Below are 21,291 nucleotides of genomic sequence, written 5' to 3'. Positions count from 1 at the left end.
TTACTGATTGTCTCGCACATGCTCCATGATCTTCAGCAGACCTATCCAGGTCTCTTCTGCAGTAGGGATGATTTGAGTGGCTGGCAGAAGGAAGCCGTAGCGACCTGTGTCTCGCAACTCAAAGGCGAAGGAGTATTTGATGCCATAATCATAGGACCAGTCAATGCTGCCTCCACTGGCTTGGTCTGAAAGAGAGAGAGAGAAACCACACTCGGTGAGCTGGTTTGTGTCCAGGTGCACCAGTGCTGGCTAGTAGATGGAGTCCACTGGAGATGAGCATGCTTGGTACCTTTCAGGATTGGGTCCTCTATGAAGAAGTAAAGGGGCTTACTAGGGCTGGGTGTGCACTACTCAGACTGCACTGAATTTCTAGGAGTGGGCCCTATAAAGGTAACATTGGTGTGGGTCAGACATTAGGTCAGCCCGTGGGGGATCAGTTGGCAATTAGTGAGGGATCCCATTGACCCATCATTACAAGGATGGACCTTCTAGTGGGATGAAGTCCCCACCTTGAGGAGGGAAGAGTGGACCCTTCCCCCCACTACAGCCCATCAAACGCAGAACTGCTCAATACTTACAGATAGTTGAGCAAATGGTCCCAACTTTATATGTCGTGCCATACAGTGAAGCCAGAGCACTGGCAGCTGCTTTCCCCACGGCGTCCTAGAGGGATCACGGAAGAGTCAGGAAGAAGTCAGATTAGGAAGATTAAAGCTTCAAACTAAAACAGGGGAGAGTTTCTACCCCAAGCCTCATTTAAGAAAATATCCAAATTGGTTTAGAGCTGGCCCTCACCCACCAAAAATTAGTTGTACTGAATCTATTAATGTCTGAATTGCTGTATAGCGGGACACTAGCTACAGCATCCACCATGTTTACAATATTTTGGGAGGTATCCTGGCTGGTAGTGGCCCGTACTATGTGCTTTAGAGGAAAGTGCAAGAAAGCCCCGTGGATAATTATAGTATAATCTCCCCACTGGGAAAGTTTCTTCCAAATTCCCATGAGTTAGTGGTTGGCGCATGGTTTGACGCATACGCGGTGTGTAGTTCTTAAAAATATTAATATTGTTATTATTTTATCCTATCTAATGTAACTGTGGATGCTCTCATACTTAAAGAGAACCAGGAAGTTGGGACTAGACCCAATGTGTGTGAGTGTCCTGTGTTGGGAACAGGGTGGTGAGACGCCACCTGTTCACACAAGTAGGGATTTCTATTTTAAAGATATTGTCTTCTTCTTCCTTGCATTAATCCCATCAAATGGAGTTCACTCTGAGTCCTCTCCCTCCAAAGTGATCTGTTCAATGTCTTATCCTTTGTCACACCACCTGCTAACAAATCTTCCTTTATAACATCCCACCACTTCTTGGGTCGGCCTCTCTGTCTTTTTCCTTCAGTCTTGGTCTGTTGGGACTCTCTTACCCAGATTGCTGTCAGGACTGTGCTTTACATGACCAAACCATCTGAGCCTGCGCTCCCGCACAGCAAGACATGGGCTCAAAACAAGCAGAGGAAAACCAGAGTATATGGTATGTGATTTCAACCAGGTGAACACTGAAGAATTATCCTTGAAACTAGATGGTCAGACAATACCAAAAATGCAAAGTTTCAAGTATCTGGGTTCCAGAATCCAGGAAAATGGGGAAATGGAGGATGAAATTAGAGCTAGGATCAAATGGAGAGAGATAAGTGGTGTAGTATGTGACAGGAAGATACCAGTAAGATTAAGAAGCAAAGTCTATAAAAAAAAGAGGTAGTCCGTCCAGTTTTAACTTATGGCACTGAGTGTTGAGCAACAAAGAAGAAACATGAGCAAATGATCGGTTCCACAGAAATACGAATGTTGAGATGGACGAGTGGTGTAAGCAAGAAAGACCACCTGAAGAATGTGTATGTTAGAGACATGCTCAAAGTCACAACCATAAGCAAAACAAGGAAGGAGGGAAGGATCAGATTTTAAAGATAGTGTATGGGGCCAGATTCTTATTTCACTCACACTTGAGGAGCCACATTGATTTTAATGGAGTTGCTCTGGTCCATGTGAGGGGAGAATTTAGCCCATGATTATTGTCTTAAAAATGTCATTTTAATACTTGGCTAACACTCAAAATATGAAAGGCAACTCTAGGGTGACCAGATGTCCCAATTTTACAGGGACAGTCCTGATTTCTGGGTCTTTTTCTTATATAGGCTCCTATTACCCCCCCACCCCCATCCCGATTTTTCACATTTGCTGTCTGGTCACCCTAGACAACTCAGTCAGGACAGAGAAAGGCTTAGGGTCAAGAAGCTGCTGTATCTCACCAGCTCTTTGTAGTCAGCAGGGTTGCTGCACTTATACCCAAAGGGGAACAACAGAAGCTGAGAGTAGCTGTGAAGGGTAAGGAAGGCCTTGATGTTCCCATGGCTCTTGATAAAGTTTACAACATTTTTTACTTCCACTTCCGAGTTGGCGCTGGGTCCACGGTAAGACTCAGAGCAGGGGTTGGTACTGGCTCCAGGGCCTGTTGGTGCAAGTGAGGATCAAAGGTAAATCTGTAAAACTGTAACTCAAGGGAATTCAATGCAGATTGACACAAAGATGAAGTTGCCTAATACTGTACAATGAAAACTCTAGCAACAGATCTTTTCTCAGGGACAAGGCCTGATAGATGATAGAAAAGTATTTTGAGAGAGTGAAAATTAGAAAAAGACACATTGTTACGATCGATAGATAACTCATGCCTTCTTTTGCTCCCTGGCAATCCATCAAGAAATTACTCTTATGAAATATGATTACTATCAGCTTTTACCATTTTATTTCTGAATCTCTCATGATGTTGGCTTCTACATCCATTGGGCCAGATTCTGATCTCCATAACACCATTGTAAACCTGGAGTACTTCCACTGGCTTCAGTAGAGTTACTTTGGTTTTACACTAGTATAATAGAGATCAGAATCTGATCCATTAACTTTTGAGTATACAACATGTGAGCTGATAGACTTTTTTCTTCCAAGCTGATGCAGAAATATAAGCCAATAATAACAGGGGGGAAATTGAAAATAGTTGATCTTATCCATCTTATTTTATATATAAAAAAAACCAAATAGAATCCTTCCAGGCCTCCAGGTAAATACACCTCTACCCCGATATAACACGACCCGATATAACACGAATTCGGATATAACGCGGTAAAGCAGTGCTCCGGGGGGGAGAGGGGGGAGAAAGGCTGTGCACTCCGGCGGATCAAAGCAAGTTCGATATAACGCGGTTTCACCTATAACGCGGTAAGATTCCTGAGGACAGCATTATATCGGGGTAGAGGTGTAATGCATTTACCTAACTGTCTAGAGGCCAATAGTAGAGGGAGTCAGTGATTGATGTGACATCCTCAGCAGAGTGCATGCTGGGAGGGATGTCACATTGATGAAGGAAACATTGATCCAAGCAGAACTAGACCATATTGAAACCTAAGCAAAAACTCCTTTGAACTAGTAAATGTGTTAGATGCCCTGTTTAGCCTGACGTACTCTGGGCATTCAGCCCTATAATGCTACAGATGCCTATATTTTGCATGTCACTTTTAAAAAAGTCCTAGATTGTTCCCCTGTGACTAGGTCCATGGAAGGGAAACAGCTTCGGTAGTGACAACTGTAGATGAAAATGCTTCTTCTACCTCCAAAGCCTGCATCCCAGTTCCTATTTGGATCAACTCCAATGCACAGGCTCCCAGAATTCTTAGAACGTGTCTTCCGCCACATACGATTCTGAAATAAAGAAACATAATAGATTCAAAAGGAGCAAAGCTTGGTGATTTCATTAAAGATTCCAGTCAGAAATAGCAACCATTCATCTATAAGTGAAGCTAAGACTAGATTATCACAATTGTCCCTTCTGACCTTGGAATCTATGAATCTATGAACAAGGAGCAATGGTCTCAAGTTGCAGTGGGGGAGGTCTAGGTTGGATATTAGGAAACACTATTTCACTAGGAGGGTGGTGAAGCACTGGAATGGGTTACCTAGGGAGGTGGTGGACTCTCCATCCATAGAGGTTTTTAAGGTCAGGCTTGACAAAGCCCTGGCTGGGATGATTTAGTTGGGGATTGGTCCTGCTTTGAGCAGGGGGTTGGACTAGATGACCTCCTGAGGTCCCTTCCAACCCTGATATTCTATGATTCTATGAATCTATCAGTGCAAGAGAGAATCCTAATGTGACTTCTGCTAGACTGGCTAGGGGGGTGGACCAAGGGAAGCAGTGGAAGCACTGGTGAATATCCAGGAGGGAACAATGATGGATTAGATGGCTCAGTAGGTTTCTGTGGTGACCCTACCCTATTGTGATCTACCTTTACAAGGCTAAATATGTATCTGCTCGACGTGTTTTTCTAAAACAAAACTTTCCATTTTTTGATGGCATGGCAGATCACTGCCCAGCTTCCAGAAGTGCTTGGTTCGGTTTGGAAATGGGGATGTAATCACACGGTGGTTACTCACATTGGTATGAGTGAATGCATATCCATCAGGGTTTGTGACAACCAGCAGGAAAATGTCCATTCTGTTTAACAGGGAGGTGACAGATGGATTGTTCCCATACTCAGACGCAATCTAAGCAGAGATAAAATACATTCCAACATGCTTATCAGAGTCGCTTCTTCCCCAAATGCTCATACTGTAATAGTTATGTACTGGGGTTGGGGTAAGCAGGGTTGGGGTGTACAATACAGCTGCAGTTCTCTGGTGGCTTAGTCATTGTCAGCAGAATTTATGCTCTCATTTTAAAATAATTTAATTTTTTGGCCCTTTTGTTGGCAAAGATAACCTTCCCAGTGTGACTCTTTCTCTCTGAGACCGCAGACTGAAACAATAGCTCTGAGGGGTGTGAACCACCCTTATTCATTGCAGTGGAATGTGAGCCTTGAAACTTGATGACAGATAAGAGACACTTTAAAAGTTACTGTCTTGTTGGTACGTCATCTATCATATCGGTGTGACTGTCGCTAAACAATATGTAATTGTACAGATGTACGGTAGTGGTGAAAGCACAGCATTGGGAGTCATGCCTCCTGGATACTATTCTCAGCTCTGTCAGTGATTCACTGTGAGACCTTGGGCAAGTCATTTAACCTCCCTGTGCCTCAGTTTCCCATTAGTTATGAGGCTAGTAAGACTGACCTACCGCAAAGAAGAGCTATGAGACTAAAATAAATTGCTGTAAAGCCATCTGAGATCTTTAGATAAAAAGTGCTACAGACAATTTTAACTGCGTAAAAATCAATATAATTGATTCTGGGTTATGTTAGATCATTATAGAATACTTGCAATGCTAATACTGTACCTAATTCTGGCTGGGTTACAGTAAGCTCAAAGTAGAAAGGAAATAAAAATTTATCTACAAAAGAACATCTAGGGCCTGATTCTCTTCTGCCTTGCATGCCACGTAATCATTTATTCCTGTGCAAAATGAGTGCAAAATGGCTGTAACACACTGAGAAGTCAGAATGGAGAATCAAGCCCTTGATCTGTGTAATATATACTGCAGATTTATGAATAAGCTGTTTTCTCACAGTAGGTGTTGTTTTTTCTCTCAGAGGCAATAATGAATTAATGTCTCAATGTAGTGATAGGAGTAGGGTGACCAGATGTCCGGATTTTATAGGGACAGTCCCGATTTTTGGTTCTTTTTCTTATATAGGCTCCTATTACCCCCTACCCCCGTCCCTATTTTTCACATGTGCTGTCTGGTCACCCTAGATAGGAGTCAGTGTGTTGCTGGAAGTGCAGATGAGACATCAAACTGAATTACTGACATTTGCTGTTAAAGATCCCATGTGACTTTTCACAAGAGTAGGGCTATTAAATTTGATGTCCTGACCAAATTGCATTTTTCTGACCTAAAATTCCCCGTACAGTTTCAATTGAATACAGCATTTTTCACTACCTGTTTTAAATTTCAGTGCAGTGTTAAACAGCTGCCACGTTCCACCCCAGAAGTGGGTGTATTTCATGGGTGGGTGAAGCAATCCCTATAAACCTTGGTTGGTAAAGTATATAGAGTAGACCATTCTGGTATCTTTTCATGAAAGGTGCTGTATATAGGCAATGTATTCTTTTAAATATTTTATCAATCAGTAATAGTCAGTAGCCATCCCAGGAGAAAAGAAAGTCAATCCACTGACCTTTTTAGCTGTCCACAGTGCAGTTGCCTGGGTGACCCATTCTCGGGAGTGGATACCGGCATCGAGCCAAATGGCAGGACGGTTGGTTCCTCCAGTGCTGAACTACAAAATGAAACATAAACTTTAAAAACACTCACTAGCGCGAGTCCTCTCACTTCCTATCCCACTCTTTTTTCCATCTGAAATATTGGAAATGATGGGAAAGCAATGGGTCTGAATGGAGTTGTGTGGCATAAAACTGGTGTAATGGAGTGGAGAATCAGACCCCGTGATGGGATATTTGCCTTAATGCTGCTGGTAATCTTGCCAGATTTACCAGTTCATTGACTTAACATTGTCATTTGCAGTTTTTGCTACAGCATCTGCTCCCTGTCCTCCTCTGTTTCTGATGAGGAAGCCGCTGTGTATACACATAATATCGTCACCAGCCCCAAATGCGCCCATTATTCATATCTGTTGTTAAGTCAGCCAGGATCCTCCAAAAATTAAGGGTATGTATCATTATTCTAAATGAGCATCTTTGGCACAGTGCCACCTAAGAGCTAAGTAAGTGACTCAGTCTCACCCATGACAGTGGCTTTCCCATTTGGACCAACATAAATTGAACAAAGCCAATATCTGGAATGAGTCAGGTTTTTTTCTATTTTTGCAAACCAAGGCTCCAGTTTTTCAAAGGTACTGAAGTCCCTGAGGCATAAACACAAGGTTCTCATTATTTGCAGTGATTAAAGATCCCATAATACTTTTTTGCAAGAGTCAGGGTGTTGGCCCAAGGTCCTGGCCAAATTCAAATGTGATTAATTCCATAAAGCCGCCTTCTGCAGTATCACCTTGGCAAAGTTATTTTTGAAAAGGGTTGCTCAGTTCTGCTGAACAGCTGTCCCATTAACGACCGGCAGTGGCGGCAGTGTAGTGGTAGGGGGAGTGATTTCTCTCTCTAGATGCTCTGGGATGTTTTGGACAGACAGGTGCTAGAGAAATGTAAAGTTGTTGTTACATGCACAGGAACAATACCTTGAGAATGTACATGGGCCGCTTTTCATAAGACTCTCCAATCTTCTGTTTGCTCACAAGGCTGGGGTACTCAGCTGCAAGGTCATCCAATGCTGCGTAAATCTAAAATTTAAAATAATGACAGAGTTTATATGCTATCAAATATTGTAATGCTAATCCTTGTGTTGATGCGAGAGCTTTCTCCTCTGTAGTGCTTGCTGCCTGCCTGTATTTCTCCACTTTACTTTCCATTTACTTTCCACTGTCACAAAACACCTCTCTTCTCTCTTGCCTGTATAGCTTCATTTTTCCCTCCTTCAGCTATTATCTATCTCTGATGTGGAATTATCTAATTCTGCAAAGCATTTTGGGGTGCAGTTTATAAAAAAGATCCTACACAAAAGCAATTTGGACCGCATATTTCTGAGAAGGGGATTCCCTCATTCTTCACCCCCTTACTTCCCAATTTTTGCCCTCAAAAGCTCTGCATCACAGCAGACCTTTCTTAGCTGAGAAGGGCTAGAATTGGCTTCCTCTAAAGCCCCCCAGCATTGCTCTGTGTGTAGGCCAGAAAAGGGGGTTCACTGTAGGGTATTGTTTGATGCCATTCTCCCAAAGCAGGGACCTGAGCCCTCAGTGTCAGAGATGACAGACCATCTTCCATGTTGCTCTAATGATCAGTCTGGAGATAGAGTTAGCCCCAATAGGGCTAACACTCTATCTCCAGACTGATCATTAGAGCAACGTGGAAGATGGTCTGTCATCTCTGACACTGAACTCACACACTGCCAGTCACAACCAACGTCACATGGAAGAAAGTTGTATAAAATCACTTTTCTGGTGCACTTAGTGGGCCTATCTCTGTTCTCACTCATCCCAAGGTAAATCTGCAGTTACTCCACAGAAGTCAATAGAATTACACTGGTAAAAAAAACAAAACAGCGTGAGATCCAAATCAGACACATTTTAATTTGATGAGACCGTACACCTAGCATTTTTATTGTCTAAAATAAGTGTGACATTCAATAGCTGTACATCAAGACAGAGGAGGCCACATAATGCAGCAAAATAGGACCTGCAAGACATTGCTCCATCTAGTCTGGTACCCTGGTTCCTGTAGCAGCAAAACAGACCATGCATACAACTAGATCCAGCCCAACAATGTGGAAGCCCAGCGCTGGAATGGAGCTGTTGCAGGCCTGGATTAAAGTGCATTGATAGAGCTATGTGTGCGCCCTGGACTGGAATAACAGGGGTAACGAAATGCGAAGTATTGGCAGAGCTGTGTGGAGAGGTTTGAGCACCTGCTTGTAATATTCCTACCTTTTAGCAGCTGAGAGTAATCCTTCAATGCGATGAGTCCTAAATAAACTCATTATAAAACACAACTGACCTACTTGTAATGGTATGAGATATTAAAACTGCTGTGGAGAATGCAGAAAGGAAGCCAAGAAGGAATTCAACATACTTACAAAGAATGTTTGAGTGGAGGTAACATGCAAAATCAGGACAGAATTAAATAATCTCTCTCCCAAAGAGCTGAACTTGAAATACTTACAGATTCTAAGGGGTGATAAGCTCCATAGTTGAAATTACTGGTGCCACGTTCCCTTCGTTGATTGTTGACCATCTCTTGCTTTTCTTCCTCTACTATGACCTAAACCAAGCAATTCAAATCTGTGAGGAAGGCCAACTTCTTCGGTAGGATTTTAATCAAGTGTCAGAATTGGGAAATGAAGTGGCAGCACTCCACACTCGCTGTGTCCCCGGTGTCAGACTCCAGACACAACTGCAGAACAGCTGGATGTTTCCACTAAACTCATCGGCAGTGAAATAGGTAACACTGTTCGCATTTAAATGGTCAACATGAAGTTTCATTAAGCTGAATGGGGATAGTGTCAGAATTCCTGAAAAAGGAACAAGGTTGCTACTGCAAAGAGTTAACAGTGATTTAGCTGGTCTGTTGGAAATACTGCTTGTCAAGAGTCCCGCAGTTCAACGCCCAACAGAGATGCTTTTCTCACACTGTGATGTAGGGTTCTAGTAACTTGAGGGGAGCCAACGTCGTTCTTGAAAAATGTAGTCAGACTCTTAATAGCTAAATACAGGGTCTACAAAGAATAGTAAAAGGAAGCCTATCCATGTGGAAGGAAGAACTTAAAACAGAGCCTGCATCACTGATCTGGTACCTGTTGTGAGCGCTGTAGTTGGCTTTCACAAGATTTAGGGAAACCTGCATTGGTACAGGTAGGCTTATGAGAGGTAGGAATCTTTAGTGCTGTGTATTGCTTCTATTATAAATAACATCAATGAGGATAAGTGCAGGGATCAGGGAGATAAATCACGCATCAGTGAAGTACTTTTGTCTACCTGCAGGTCTTCAAGCAGGATAGAATACTCCATGTGGTGGGACTCCAGGAAGACTTTGACTGCTTGGAGACTGGGAAAGGGGACTCGAATATCCACAGGAAGTGCTGGGTTTGAGGGGTGTAGCCAGAAATCAAGCTGAAGAGAAGACAAACAATACAGATCAGGGAATCATTTCAGAAAAATGGACTTCGGGGAACATCTCTCAAGAAGCCCTGAAAATCTCTAACTCCCCCAAGTTGGGATAACGCCTTTGGTTTTGCACCACTTCACACTTTAGCATATTCTATTATCTGAGACTCTCAAATCACTATATAAACAATCATCACTGGGCTTCACAACACCCTTGCAACATATAAGTATTACTGTCCTCACTTCACAAATAGGGTAACAGAGGTCCTTGGAAAGACAAAAGCTGGCATTTTCATTGACTTCAACAGCACTTCAGCAGCATAAGTGACAGGAGATTTAGTACCATATCAATTACGACTGTCTTGTATTTTCCCCTCACCAGCTATAGTTTCAAGAAATGCTCCATATATAGATGATTATATGATACTATGTATGTTGCTTTTGCTTCTTTTATAGTGTTGCATATTTTATCTTGCATGTATATAATACAAATAAATAAAATAGATTAATTTTAAGAGAAGTTCTCATCAATGGTGATAAAATCTATAATGCCTAGTGTTTTACATCATGCTTATCTTCCTCATAACACAATACATACATTAATTAATTATCATAATGCCAGTAGAAGACCAGTATATAAATATTATCATCCCTGTTTTAAAAGGAGGAAACTGAAACGCAGAGGTTTAAAGTAGGGTGATCAGATAGCAAGTGTGAAAAATCGGGATAGGGGATGGGGGGTAATAGGCACCTATATAAGAAAAAGCCTCAAATATCGGGACTGTCCCTATAAAATCGGGACATCTGGTCACCCTAGTTTAAAGTGACTTGCTTTAGGTCAGGCACAATCAGACACAGGATTAGAACTCAGGAGTTCCTGTTTCCAGGATGGGGCTAAGACTACTAGATCATGCCTCTTATATTGAGCATGAACCAACAGTGTGACACCGTTGTGAAAAAGACTAAATATCATGCTGGGGTAAATTAACAGAAGTATCATATGTAACAATGGGAGGCAATTGTTCCACTCTGCTTGGCACTGGTGAGGTCTCAGCTAGAGTACTATATTCAGTTTTGGGCCCCACGCTTTAAGAAAGATGTGGACAAATTAGAGAGAGTCCAGAGGGGAGTGACAAAAAACGATAAAACCTCGCCTATGAGGAAAGGTAAAAAAAAACCTGGGCTTTTATTTAGACTTGAGAAAAGAAGACCAAGGGGGGACCTGATAACAGTCTTTAAATATGTTAAGACCTGTTGTAAAGAGGACGGTGATTAATTGTTCTCCATGTCCACTGAAGGTAGGACAGGAAGTAATCAGATTAATCTGCAGGAATGGAGATTTAGGTTAGATATTAGGAAAAACTTTCTAACTATAAGAGTAGTTAACACTGGACTAAGGACGGTTGTGGAATCCCGATCATTGGAAGTTTTAAAGAATAAGTTAGACAAACACTTGTCAGGGATGTTGGTCCTGCCTCAGTGCAGAGGTCTGGACTAGACCCCCCAAGGTCCCCTCCAGCCCGACATTTTTATTATTCTATACTATTATTATTATTATTTATTTATGGCAGTTCCCACATTGTGAAAACAATTTCCAAACAAAAAAAGTTAGGCACAATCCCTGCCCTGAAGAACTCACAATCGGAAAGATTAACAAATGCCTGTAGAAAGTGTAATGACACACCTGAAGATGCTCCAGTGTTTCTAACAGCTGTAGTTTGTTAATCTCTTCTTCACTGTTTGCCTTCACCCGAAGAACCTGGTCGCTACAAAAAATGAAATAAATCTTACCAAATGGGTTTGTGGAAAATAGATTTTGTCAAATTAACTTGCTGTTATTTTTTGATGAGATTACAAATGTGGCTGATAATGGTAATATTGTGTTGATGTTATATACTTAGATTTCTGTAAGGCATTTGACTTGGCACTGCATGATATTTTGATTAAAAAACTAGCATGATACAAAATCACCATGGCACATATTAAATGGATTAAAAACTGGCTAGCTAATAGGTTTTAAATTGTAACTGTAAACGGGAAATCAACACTGATTTTTTAGTGGGGTCCAGCAGGGATCAGTTCTTGGCCCTATGGTATTGAATAATTTTATCAATGACCTGGAAGAAAATATTCATTACTGATAAAGTTTGCAGATGCCACAAAGATGTGGGTAGTGGTAAGGTTTGAAGAGACCAGGCCACTGAAACAAAGCAATCCGGAATGCCTGGTGAGCTGAGGGCAATCAAACAATATATGTTGTGTTATGGTCAATTGTAGGTCATATGACTAGGAACAAAGAATGCAGGCCATACTTACAGGATGTGGGACTCTATCCTGGGACGTCGTGACTTTATAACAGATTTGGGGGCCATGATCAGCTAAACATGAGCTCCCAGCATGATGCTAAAAGGGCTGTGATTCTTGAATATATAAACAGGGAACTATTGAGTGGGAATAGGGAGGTTATATTACCTCTGTATTATTTGGCACTGGAGCGACTGCTACTGGATACTATGTCCAATTCTGGTGTTCACAATTCAAGGAGTTTGAAAAATTGGAGAGGCTTCAGAGATGAGTCATGAGAATGATTAAGGAGTTGGAAAACATACCTTATAGTGAGAAACTCAAGGAGCTCAATACACCTCTACCCCAATATAACGCTGTCCTCGGGAGCCAAAAAATCTTACCGCGTTATAGGTGAAACTGCATTGTATCGAACTTGCTTTGATCCGCCGGAGTGTGCAGCCCCCCCCACCCCTCTCACCCAGAGCACTGCTTTACCGCGTTATATCTGAATTCGTGTTATATCGGGTCGCGTTATATTGGGGTAGAGGTGTATATTTAGCTTATCAAATAAAAGATTAAAGGGTGAACTGATCACAGTTTATAAGTACCGACGTGGAGAAGAGACATATGATAACAGAGGGCTCGTCAATCTAGTATACAAAGGAATAACAAGATTGGATGGCTGGAAGTTGAAGCTAGACAAATTCAGACTAGAAACAAGGTGTAATTGTTTAACAGTGAGAGTAATCAACCATTGGAGCAATTTACTAAGGGTTGTGGTAGATTCTCCATCAATGGACATTTTGAAATCAAGACTGGACCTTTTTCTCAAATATATGCTGTACTTCAATCACAGCTATGGGACTTGAAGCATGAATTAATTCAGGGAAGTCCAATGGCTCGTGTTATCCAGGAGGAGAGACTAGATTATCAGAGTGGTTCCTTCGGGCCTTGGAAGCTATGAATCTATTAAATGAGCTCTACAGTTTGATGTTATATATAATGCAGTTCTCCATTATTGTCTCCAACTTCAAAAGACAGGCGTCCCAAAGGCCAATAATCTCATGAAAACTCAGTGCTGACAAGGTTCCAGGATGGACCAAAAGAGAGTCATTTTGCATTTATTTTATTTGATCTTTCTTTCTCCCCCTTTTCCTCTTTGTATGTAATCTGTCTTCTTAAATTGTAAGCTTTTCTGGGGCAGGGACTGTATCTTTGAATGTGTTTTATAACACCTAGAACAATGGGGCTCTGACTGGAGCCACTACAAGCTACTGTAATATAAATATTAAATCATAATAATAATCATAGAGCCCAGTACATGTCCCCGTGTAGCTCTGCTGTTACTGCTGGGAGGTCTGCATCTCTGATAGTGCAAACCTGCCAGCTGAGTTGTGCTCTTATCTTGGCTAATATTTACTTTTTTCTATTGTCCATTGAGTTCCAGTCATACAGTAGAAACTTATACAGAACAGATACAGCAGGGAAAACAGCAGCAGCGCAAGTTTCCCTTGCTAATATACCTCACTTTAAATCTGGTTGAACCACCCTTACTGTGAGAGGGAAGTATCCAGGCTTCTAGCAATCCTTGGCCACTCTACTTAGACTGTCAAGAAAATTGCAAATTATGTGTTAATTAAACAGGCTTTTCTGATGTATGGATGTTTGTTCACTGGGATCTGGTGTCTATTTCCCGCATTCTAGCAGACATCCATCAGATTTTGTATTGTATTTTAGTCAAGTTCTTATACACTTAATGAGATTAAAAGGCAACAAGCTTAAAGCACATATTTTAATGCAATGTGTGAATAAACCTGTGTAACCTCATGCTGTAAGATATTATAATACAAATTGCTTAGTAAGGTTCTGAAAGAGATCAGACATTTATACTCCAAAAAAAAAAAAAAAAAAGAGAGAGAGAGAAAAGAATCTGCAGGGACACTACCTAGCATAAAAATTAACAGAGGCTATCAATCTTCATGCTTGAGGAACACAGTTGAAGCTCAGCTGTGCAAAACTTTGGGATTGGAAGGAACAACCCTTGCCCAGGATTGGGGTTAAACTCAGACTATTTTGCGAGATTCATGAACGTTTGGAGCTACTCTTGGTCCACTTTTTAGTGAACATGGGGCCAGATGATGGTTCTGAATCAAAACCGCGTGAAACTGGGCAGTTTCAACTAAGGCCTGGTCTACACTAGGCTTTTATGTCGAATTTAGCGCCGTTATATCGAATTAACCCTGCACCCGTCCACACCACGAAGCCATTTAGTTCGACATAGAGCCCTCCTTAAATCGATTTCTGTAATCCTCCACAACGAGAGGAGTAGCGCTAAATTCGAAATGGCCATATCGAATTAGGCTAGGTGTGGATGGAAATCGACGGTAATAGCTCCGGGAGCTATCCCACAGTGCACCACTCTGTTGACGCTCTGGACAGCAGTCCGAGCTCGGATGCTCTGACCAGCCACACCCCGGGAAAATTTGAATTCCTTTTCCTGTCTGGGCAGTTTGAAGCGCAGTTTCTGTTTGGACACCGTGGCGAGCTCAGCAGCAGTGGCAGCAGTGGCAACGATGCAGAGCTCTCCAGCAGAGATGGCCGTGCAATCCAATAGAAAGAGGGCCCCAGCATGGACGGATCGGGAAGTCTTGGATCTCATCGCTGTGTGGGGAGATGAGTCCGTGCTTTCCGAGCTGCGCTCCAAAAGACGGAATGCAAAGATCTATGAGAAGATCTCTAAAGCCATGGCAGAGAGAGGCTACAGCCGGGATGCAACGCAGTGCCGCGTGAAAATCAAGGAGCTGAGACAAGGCTACCAGAAGACCAAAGAGGCAAACGGACGCTCCGGATCCCAGCCTCACACATCCCGTTTCTACGAGGCACTGCATTCCATCCTAGGTGCGGCCGCCACCACTACCCCACCCCTGACCGTGGACTCTGAGGATGGGATATTGTCCGCGGCCGGTTCCTCAGCGGACGGGGAAGAGGAGGAAGGAGATGAGGAGGACGAGGCAGTAGACAGCGCTTACAACGCTGATTTGCCCGACAGCCAGGAGCTCTTCATCACCCTGACAGAGATCCCCTACCAACCCTCCCCAGCCGTTACCCCAGACACAGATTCAGGGGAAGGATCAAGCAGTAAGTGTTTTAAATATCCAAACATTTATTTACAACATAACTGGCATATTTAAAATATTAACAGTAGCTAAAGTGCTTTAAAACATGTAAACATTTATTTGCAACAAAACAGGAAGATTGAAAATATTAACAGTGGGTAAAGTGCTTAAAAACATGTAAACAGGAAAGTCAAACAAAAGGGGAATCAGTGCAAAGTGTATCATGATTACTCCGTCTTTGGGCGCCTCAATATATAGTCCGAACCATTTTAAAAAAATCTCACAATGTCCGCTTCATGATTATAGTGCCCAAAACCCTGCAGTCATTTGTCCCTCCAAGGGCACCTAAGCCAAGAACTGGTCAATGTAACCGGGGATCGAGGCGACATCCTCCGGGGAGAACTCCTCATACACCTCCTGCAGGTGTTTTTCAAGCCTCATCAGCAGGTTCCTGGGCAGGGACAGCTTATTAGGCCCCCCGTGGTAGGACACGTTTCCCTGCCACAACGCCAGCAGGTACTCCGGGATCATGGCCTTGCACAGCAGTGCAGCAAATGGCCCCGGTTTCTGCAGGCTGTCCCGGAGCATCTTCTCCTTCTGGCTCTCGGAGACCTTCAGGAGGGTGATGTCAGGCATGACTCCCTGCTGTGAATTAGGTAGGGGAAAGTTAGTATTGGGACTGCTTGCCCGTCCCTTTACAGAACTGCAACCGCCGGTTTACAGCCACGCGGTTTACAGCCGCGAGGGGCTGGGACAGGGCCAGAGTTCATGCTTGCAGGATTGCTGCCAGCAGAGACTCGCATTGCTTTCTATGTGAAAGGAGGCCAGTGCCACTCTTAAAGTTTTAAGCGGCCACAAGTCTACGGCTTACCATGTTTGCCATCTAGACAAAGTCCGGTGTCCTGCCCTGCTCCTCAGCTCGCCACAGCAAGACCGCAGGCACTGTAGGCGAGGGCCGAAAATTCGACCTTGTCCTCAGTGCGCGTGTGATAGGTGCTCTGCATGGTCTTGTTCACAGAGAAAGACTATGTTCTCTGTTCACAGATACATTGCTCTGTCTCAGGAATTCACTCCCTTTTTCCAATTCCCACAGCCACATCTGCCCAGAGGCTAGCGCACATTAGGAGGAGGAAGAAGAGGACACGGGAAGACATGTTTGCTGAACTAATGGAATGCTCCCGAGCACAGGCAGCCCAGCAGACACAGTGGAGGGAGAACTTGTCCCAAATGCACCGGGCAAACATTGAACGGGAGGAGAGGTGGCGACAGGAGGACAGGCAGGCTACTCAAACGCTGCTTGGACTAATGAGGGAGCAAACGGACACGCTCCGCCGCCTTGTGGATGTTCTGCAGGACCGGAGGCAGGAGGAGAGAGCCCCGCTGCAGTCTCTCTGTAACTGCCCTGCCCCGCCACCAAGTCCCATACCCCCCTCACCCAAAGTCCAAACACGGAGGGGTGGAAGGGGCCGGGAAAAATTTCACTCCACCCCTGCGGACTGCTCTACCACTAGAAGGCTCTCATTCCCCAAAATTTGAAAAGTCCTTTCCTACCCGCCTCACACAAGACCCCGTCCAAGTTTCACCCCCCCGTTCCATGTGCGGTTGTTAATAAAGAATACGTTTCTGTTCATTTCTGTTTCCATCCTCTTCTTTTGGAGGGGAGTCTGTCTGGAGGGGGGGGAAGGGCCTTGGTCATTGGACAGGACAGTCACCTTTAGCAGGGGGCAGGTGCAGCAGCAGGGCACATATACAGTGCAGTGACTAGTTATCCTGGTCAGTCTGGGAGGTGGTTTTCATGTTCTGTGTGGTGGGGGCGGTGGTGTTGCTCTGTGACTTGGTGGCGGGGGAGGGCAGTTACAGATCTTATGCAGCGGTCCTTACCCTGGATCACAGAGCCGCGCAGCAGGGGATCTGTAACCCTCCTCCCCCTGCAAGACAGTCACATAGCCGACACATACACGCAGTCCCGGCCAGGAGGGCTGGCAGGCTCCGTTGAAACAACCAGTCCACCATCGCGGAGCCTGTCATTCCTGGAGTTTAGAAGCATCATTTGCATCACAACCCTAAACCCGCTCCCCGCCACAGTCTGCGTCCCAGGTTTAAAACATTCCCGTGAAAACAGTAATAAAGACAACGGTGTCCATGAACAAAACAGAACAGATTTTATTTTTTGGGAAGGGGGTGAAGGGGGTATGTAATTGGAGAGGATAGTCGACGGCAACTGGGTAAAGAAACGGGGGCAAGTTCAGCTTCTGTGTCCACAAACTTAAAAGTCAATGGGTACCCTGCTCAGCCTTGAAACTGGCTTTCAAAGCCTCCCGGATGCACAGCGCGTCCCGCTGGGCTCTTCTAATCGCCCGGCTGTCTGGCTGGGCGTAATCAGCAGCCAGGCTATTTGCCTCAACCTCCCACCCCGCCATAAAGGTCTCCCCCTTGCTCTCACACAGATTGTGGAGCACACAGCAAGCTGCAATAACGATGGGGATATTGGTTTCGCTGAGATCACAGCGAGTGAGTAAGCTTCTCCATCTCCCCTTGAGACGGCCAAAAGCACACTCCACTACCATTCTGCACTTGCTCAGCCGGTAGTTGAACAGTTCTTTTTCTGTGTCCAGGGCGCCAGTATAGGGCTTCATGAGCCAGGGCATTAGCGGGTAGGCTGGGTCCCCGAGGATCACTGTAGGCATCTCCACATCCCCAACAGTTATCTTGTGGTCCGGGAAGTAAATACCTTCCTGCAGCCGTCTAAACAGACCAGAGTTCCTGAACACGCGAGCGTCATGAACCTTGCCCGGCCATCCGACGTAGATGTTTGTAAACCGTCCCCGATGGTCCACCAGTGCTTGCAGCACCATTGAAAAGTACCCCTTTCTATTGATGTACTGGCTGGCCTGGTGGCCCGGTCCCAGGATAGGGATGTGAGTCCCATCTATAGCCCCACCGCAGTTTGGGAATCCCATCGCAGCGAAGCCATCTATGATGGCCTGCGCGTTTCCCAGGGTCACTACCTTTGACAGCAGTACCTTGACGATTGCCTTGGCTACTTGCATGACAACAACCCCCACGGTAGATTTGCCCACGCCAAAGTGGTTCGCGACTGACCGGTAGCTGTCCGGCGTTGCAAGCTTCCAGAGGGCTATGGCCACTCGCTTCTGGACAGTCAGGGCTGCTCGCATGCGGGTGTCCTTGCGCTTCAGGGCAGGGGACAGCAACCCACAAAGTTCCAGGAAAGTCCCCTTCCGCATGCGAAAGTTTCGCAGCCACTGGGATTCATCCCAGACCTGAAGCACTATGCGGTCCCACCAGTCCGTGCTTGTTTCCCGGGCCCAGAATCGCCGTTCAACAAAATCCACATGCCCCATTGCAAACGTGATGTCCTCGGCGCTGGGTGTCGTGGTTTCTGACAGCTCTGTGCTACTCTCCGACTTCAGGCCCTCACTCCGCTGCCGTAGCCTCCTCGCCTGATTTCTCTGCATCTGCCTCTGGGAAAGGTGTATGATAAGGTGCGAGGCGTTGAGAACGGCCACAACTGCAGCGATGGTCGCAGCGGGATCCATGATCGCAGTGCTGTGGCGTCCGCGCTGTCACTGATCAAAAAGTGCGCGAACTGATTTCCCGCCGGCGCTTTCAGGGAGGGAGGCAGGGCGGTAGTGACTGACGGATGACGACAGTTACCCAAAAGCACCCTCGCCACAATTTTTTACCCAGAAGCCATTGGGGGCTCGACCCAGAATTCCACTGGGCAGCGGGGACTGCGGGAACTGTGGGATAGCTGCCCACAGTGCACTGCTTCCAATGTCGACGCTTTCCCTGGTAGTGTGGACTGACAAAGTCGAATTACTGTCCTTAGTGTAGACACACACGTTCGACTTTCTAATATCGATTGCACATATTCGATTTAACTAAAATCGAACTACTCTCGTAGTGTAGACATACCCTTAGTTTCACTTTTCATTTTCGGGCTTCCTCAAAATTCAAAGCAAACCTCAAGGGACTGTAAACAAGAGATGGGCTTCAATCAGAACCCTGAATCTCAGCACTCCTGTGCTCTGGGCAAGTTTGGATCTGGAACCTGATTCTAGTTTTCCTTATGGGACCCTATTTCTATAATGAGCCAAACCAAACTCATGGGTCCAAACATTCTCAAACTTTGTGGTGAGATTCAGATCCACTTCCAGATCCTACTTTTGAGGCTGATCCCTAGCTCTATAATAAGATGAAGCAAAATCCCAGGTAAACCTAAACATTGGGGAAATTTGGATCAATCCACACCCCAAACTCTGTAGCATGATCCCAACTCTCTTGTGAACTCATCAATCTAAAGAAATTGTTTCCTCAGACCCCTGAGAACCAAACTGCTGTGCCCTCTACAGCTCTAGATGTACTGTATAATTAAGTGCATTATACGGATTTTAGTCCTTCCTCTGGATCACTGGATGTCAAAACAGCTTCATGATCCCTCTCCATAAAAGATCTGAGATGCACAGAAAAAGCCAAGGTGATATTTTGTGAAAACTAATTAGCTAATGAAAAGCAAAGTATGTGCCCCAAACCTTTTCAACTAAGGTACTCAAAGATAAAAAGGTTTTAGAATAACATGGCCTTTGAATCAGAGATCTTCTATTAAAATGTAACTCACCCAACAAATGTTTCTAGGCACCAGGCAGCCCCAGCAAGGGCGCTGAGAAACAAAATCAGCCTCATGTTTGAAGGGTTAGCCAGAAACAGAAGACCGATGATCTAGCCATATTTATACATGGGGCCTGACATGGCCCCCCTCTTCAACTAAAGTGGTATCTGAATCCCATATGATTGAATTCCCACATATGTCAAAACTCTCAAGGTAGTTGGGCAGATAAGGATGTAATTTCTCCTCTAAGGGTACTTTGCACTCTGATGTTGTGATAATTGGCAGCTGGCTGGGCCAAATTCAGCAAAGCTGGCACAGGAAGGTGCCAAGTTCAAAGCTTTGCCCGCAAAGCTCTATGTGCCCTAGAGGAGATTCAGCCCTCAAGAAGGAGATGGTGTTTCCCCCAGTGGCGCTGGAGGCAGCCTTAATGCCTGTTGGAAATGCACAGGAGCTCCACTGCCGTATGCTCTGCCCAGCCTGGCCCTACCCTCTTTCACAAGTATGGCTCACTTCTGTATTGCAGAGGCTCTGTTCCTGTAACTACGGTTGTTGCCAGTTTGCCCTGTTGCACCCCGGTACTCAGCAGAAGTTCAGCTTAGTTCCTCAATGAATTTGTCCCACTATACTTAAGATGGAGGAACTCCTGTGTTACATCTGCTGTGGAAAGAGATGTCTTCACTAGGCCATGCCAAGGAAATGATATTTATATTTTTAAATAAGCACACTCTTATACATACATTAGCCAGCACATTGTGCTGGGTATATTTATTGTCTATAGCCAAGTTTTATTGAAATGAGTCATTTCCTTGAACCCTCCCACGCTGTGTTTTCACACAGGTTCTGTCTACCTAGTGCAGTGGCTTCAAGCAAACGAAAACCCAAATATAGCTCAAATGAAGGCAAGTCACGTGGTGATACCCCTGGAGGAATTCTCTTCTAATGAACTGCTCTTCCCACGAGGAGGCGGCATGGGATTAAAGAAATGCTGGGACAGCCATTTTCTTGTCCTCTTGGCTTTGCAGTGAAGGCAGGGTTGTTCGCTGATCCAGTGGCTCCCCGTATTCCTTAGCTTCAGTAGTTCTATCTTTCTCTGCCTAAGGCGAGCTGTGGTGGGGATATATTCTGTTTCACTTTCCTTCCCCGAGGATGCCCCTGAATCCAAGTTCTCGCTATTTATGTCTGAGGAGTCGCTATCCTGAGCTTTGAGTCGAACCTTGCTTCCCTTCTTTCTAAGTAGGCCCAGGAGGCGGCCATCTCTGAAGAGAGGGCAGGATCAGTGGACTGGCAGGTGTGCTCTTTGTTTTTCCCATTGAAGAACTTGCTGGGGAAATCCCCGACGTTGAAGCTGCTGTGACGCATGCAGACAGAGTCCCTGGGAACTAACAGAAGAAAAATAGCTTACCAGCACTGTAATCCATAGATTCATAGATTCATTCATAGATTCTAGGACTGGAAGGGACCTTGAGAGGTCATCGAGTCCAGTCCCCTGCCCGCATGGCAGGACCAAAGACTGTCTAGACCATCCCTGATAGACATTTATCTAACCTACTCTTAAATATCTCCAGAGATGGAGATTCCACAACCTCCCTAGGCAATTTATTCCAGT

General features: G+C 44.7%; 2 protein-coding genes across 2 annotated transcripts in view; both read right to left on the bottom strand.

Annotated features, from left to right (window-relative positions):
* Positions 1-19,759, bottom strand: LOC112107023 (carboxypeptidase A2-like). The gene is made up of 11 exons (XM_026648934.1): positions 19,695-19,759; positions 11,338-11,419; positions 9,525-9,659; positions 8,713-8,811; positions 7,176-7,277; positions 6,162-6,263; positions 4,480-4,590; positions 3,660-3,750; positions 2,307-2,506; positions 579-663; positions 1-185 (listed from the first exon to the last, which is right to left on the bottom strand). The coding sequence occupies exons 1-11, from the start codon at positions 19,757-19,759 to the stop codon at positions 1-3; spliced, it is 1,257 nt and encodes a 418-aa protein (XP_026504719.1).
* Positions 19,760-20,589: 830 nt separating this feature from the next.
* The window catches only part of SSMEM1 (serine rich single-pass membrane protein 1), a 4,419-nt gene continuing 3,717 nt past the window's right edge, over positions 20,590-21,291 (bottom strand). Inside the window, 2 exon segments of the mRNA XM_026648926.1 lie at positions 20,590-20,882; positions 20,885-21,064. Coding sequence (XP_026504711.1) covers positions 20,590-20,882; positions 20,885-21,064 — 473 coding nt within the window.

Source organism: Terrapene carolina, unplaced genomic scaffold, assembly GCF_002925995.2.
Source record: "Terrapene carolina triunguis isolate 2854851 unplaced genomic scaffold, T_m_triunguis-2.0 Scaffold68, whole genome shotgun sequence".
NCBI classification, from domain to species: domain Eukaryota; kingdom Metazoa; phylum Chordata; order Testudines; family Emydidae; genus Terrapene; species Terrapene triunguis.
The sequence above is the reverse complement of the archived record's forward strand: the minus strand, read 5'-3'. Positions and strand labels throughout refer to the sequence as shown.

Coding starts and splice junctions, on each gene's coding strand:
- LOC112107023 (XM_026648934.1), bottom strand. CDS start 19,759: ATGAGGCTGATTTTGTTTCTCAGCGCCCTTGCTGGGGCTGCCTGGTGC. Junction 11,420..19,694: donor TGCCTAGAAACATTTGTTGG/GTGAGTTACATT, acceptor CATTTTTTGTAG/CGACCAGGTTCTTCGGGTGA. Junction 8,812..9,524: donor TCCTGCTTGAAGACCTGCAG/GTAGACAAAAGT, acceptor TGCTTGGTTTAG/GTCATAGTAGAGGAAGAAAA.